This window comes from Ciona intestinalis, unplaced genomic scaffold (assembly GCF_000224145.3).
Source record: "Ciona intestinalis unplaced genomic scaffold, KH HT000322.1, whole genome shotgun sequence".
Lineage (NCBI taxonomy): Eukaryota > Metazoa > Chordata > Ascidiacea > Phlebobranchia > Cionidae > Ciona > Ciona intestinalis.
Window position 1 is genome coordinate 1 of NW_004190643.1, and position 2,484 is coordinate 2,484.

A 2,484-nucleotide genomic window follows, 5' to 3' on the forward strand; every position below is an offset into this window, starting at 1 on the left:
ATAAGGTTATTATTATTATTGCTATTATTATTAAATAAATGAGAAAAAATGTGCTTTGAAATGATCATTTTTTATACCTTAATTTTGCTGTAAACAATTCTATAATTTTAACATAAAATAGTTAATTTTAGAAAATTGATTGCTTAGTTTTTTAAAATAAATAAAAAATAAAGTTTTTACCCAGGCCAAAAGGCAACTAACCTGTAATTGGCCATTGGTTTTATTTGATCAAACGTTGCACTTTCTACTTGCTGGTATTTCCATATAGTAGTGCCAGCCATTCCAGTTGTTATAAGTTCATCCAATTTTGGATTAAATAAAATATGAGAAATTGATCTCATATTGGGATTTTCTGCCTTGCAAGTTGGGTTGAAATCCTTGTTGAATACCTAAGTGTTTTGTTAGCATGAGATGTAATTAACTATATTATCAAGATGATAATGGTTACTTTTTTATGTGTTTATGGCACGTCGCTGATACCATTTTTGACATATGTGTCCTTGTGTGAGACACTTAATAGCAATTTCTATAACAGTGGTCACTAATGAATTGTCTAAATTGTCAGCACACATACACAAACTTAGGACCGCCGTAAGCTGACACAAGGTGTATCAAACCGAACATACATTTAATAACAACTGTCGTTTTCCTGCCACATGAGGGTTCAATCATTTATTCAAAACAAATTAATGTAACTTACTTGAAGAGTAAAATCTTGACATATTGCAAAGTATATATTGTACTTCTCACAATATATCATTCGCTTAAGCAGTTTGTTTTGGTATTTTGGGTAAGTGAGCTCACGCTTACAATTTGGAGGTTTAATGTTATGTAACCAAACTGTAGCACCTCGTGTGTCGAGTATAACGAATCTAAATCGAATACAAAAATTATTAAGGCATATAGTTAACTTATAATATGCTATACTTACAACTATACTATTTTTTTATTCCTACAACTAACTATCATAATCAAATTTTGTACCAGTGTAAAAGCCTCATTTAAACCAAAAAAGCAATTTGCTAAGTTAGAACTTAGAAGTGTTAATGGCTGGCGTATATAATAGCATGTTGATTATTCTTACCACCATATATTGTGTTACTGTTGAATATAACAGAAAGACTGGGTACTAGTGAAGAATTCACGGATACATAGCACTATAGCAGAATAGGCTGGTGGAAAGTGTTAGAGGTTGGTGGTTACTGGTTAGGGGTTGATGTTAGGGGGTTAGTGGTTATATGGGTTAGTAGTTAGGGGTTAGTGGTTAACAAATATGAAGAAGATTCTTCACTAGCACCAATGAGTATTTTTAAGGTTCATCTTACTTTTGCATTCTGGAATTGTAAGTAACGTCAACAATTTCAGTAAATTTTCCATGCTGGTCGTATTTCTCGGTTAAAACAAAACCAAAGCTCAAGACATTACTATCCACGAGGTCTTCCTCTTGCAAGCGCATATTGCACAAATATTAGTGCACTTAAAATAAAACCCGATCAGCCGAACACCACCATTTGGTAAACGTAGTACACTAAACTAGAACAAAGATTCAAATACGAAAAACATTCGTGTTGAAAATGGGTAATACCCTATTTGTATACCAGTTTCCACGGTTACTTATAAAACAGAGATACATACAAAAAAATATGCCATTTTAAGGGGGTATGCAGAAAGTATACTTAGGTTTCTGCTTAATCATAGATTGGCTAAACGATGATCAAGCAAAAAATTAAGTAGCATGCAGAAAGTAGTCCACAAAAAATGTTATATCGTTTAACACGGAATTTTAATACATAACAACAGTAATCGCCTTTACCGCACACTTTGTTAGACCACAATATACTTTCGTATAATACTGTACTTTTCGTCTTTCATTAAATGAGTACCCGTAGAAGGAGATTTAAAACAAACGTCCCATTTTACCCGAGTTCCGTCTTCCCCCAACCTACTATACCTGTTGCGAGATATAACAGTTTCATACAGGCCTACCAACGCATGTAGTTTCTGTGTCTCCAAAGGGTTCACAGTTTTATACTCAAACATCCGGTGACATGACATATTTGTTCCAACAGTTAAATTTGTACCGGGCGCTATTGCGCAAAAGCACATATAACGGCGTGTAAAAGACTGGCACAGTTAGTTCATTCATTCATATGCATTCATACTAATTGGAAGACCAACCAGCGGGATGCTTATTCGCTTGCAGTAGATCAAGCGTGAAGAAAAGAAAAAAAGGAATCGGATTAAATGTTATGAAATTTTCCAGCAGTCCCATCGTTGTATGTTTTCACTCGCAAGTTGGTCATCGCTGCAAATATTTCATACAATGTCAAAATCTGTTCTTCAAGCAGTAGGTGAGTTTAAACTATAGATTAAAAAAGATTCAGTCTGACATGAGAGAGTTAAATTTATTCTTAATCTGGTATTGATTAAACTTACATACATAAATTAATTAATCTCTTTAATAATCATAAACGAGGTCATTTG

General features: G+C 33.4%; 2 protein-coding genes across 2 annotated transcripts in view; one reads left to right on the forward strand and one right to left on the reverse strand.

The window, feature by feature from the left end:
- Window positions 1-180: 180 nt before the first annotated feature.
- On the reverse strand, window positions 181-1,459 carry LOC104265604 (the record flags this gene model as incomplete). Its single annotated transcript, XM_009859992.3, has 3 exons — window positions 1,326-1,459; window positions 701-872; window positions 181-389 (listed from the first exon to the last, which is right to left on the reverse strand). Coding segments are annotated over exons 1-3 (512 nt in total), but the record flags the coding sequence as incomplete, so codon positions are not given.
- An 843-nt stretch (window positions 1,460-2,302) lies between these two features.
- Window positions 2,303-2,484, forward strand: part of LOC100180326 (claudin-19-like) — a 3,088-nt gene continuing 2,906 nt past the window's right edge. Inside the window, exon 1 of the mRNA XM_018816576.2 lies at window positions 2,303-2,351. Within this exon, the coding sequence (XP_018672121.1) occupies window positions 2,324-2,351 (28 nt within the window). The 5' untranslated portion in view covers window positions 2,303-2,323. The remainder of the gene's footprint in view (window positions 2,352-2,484) is intronic.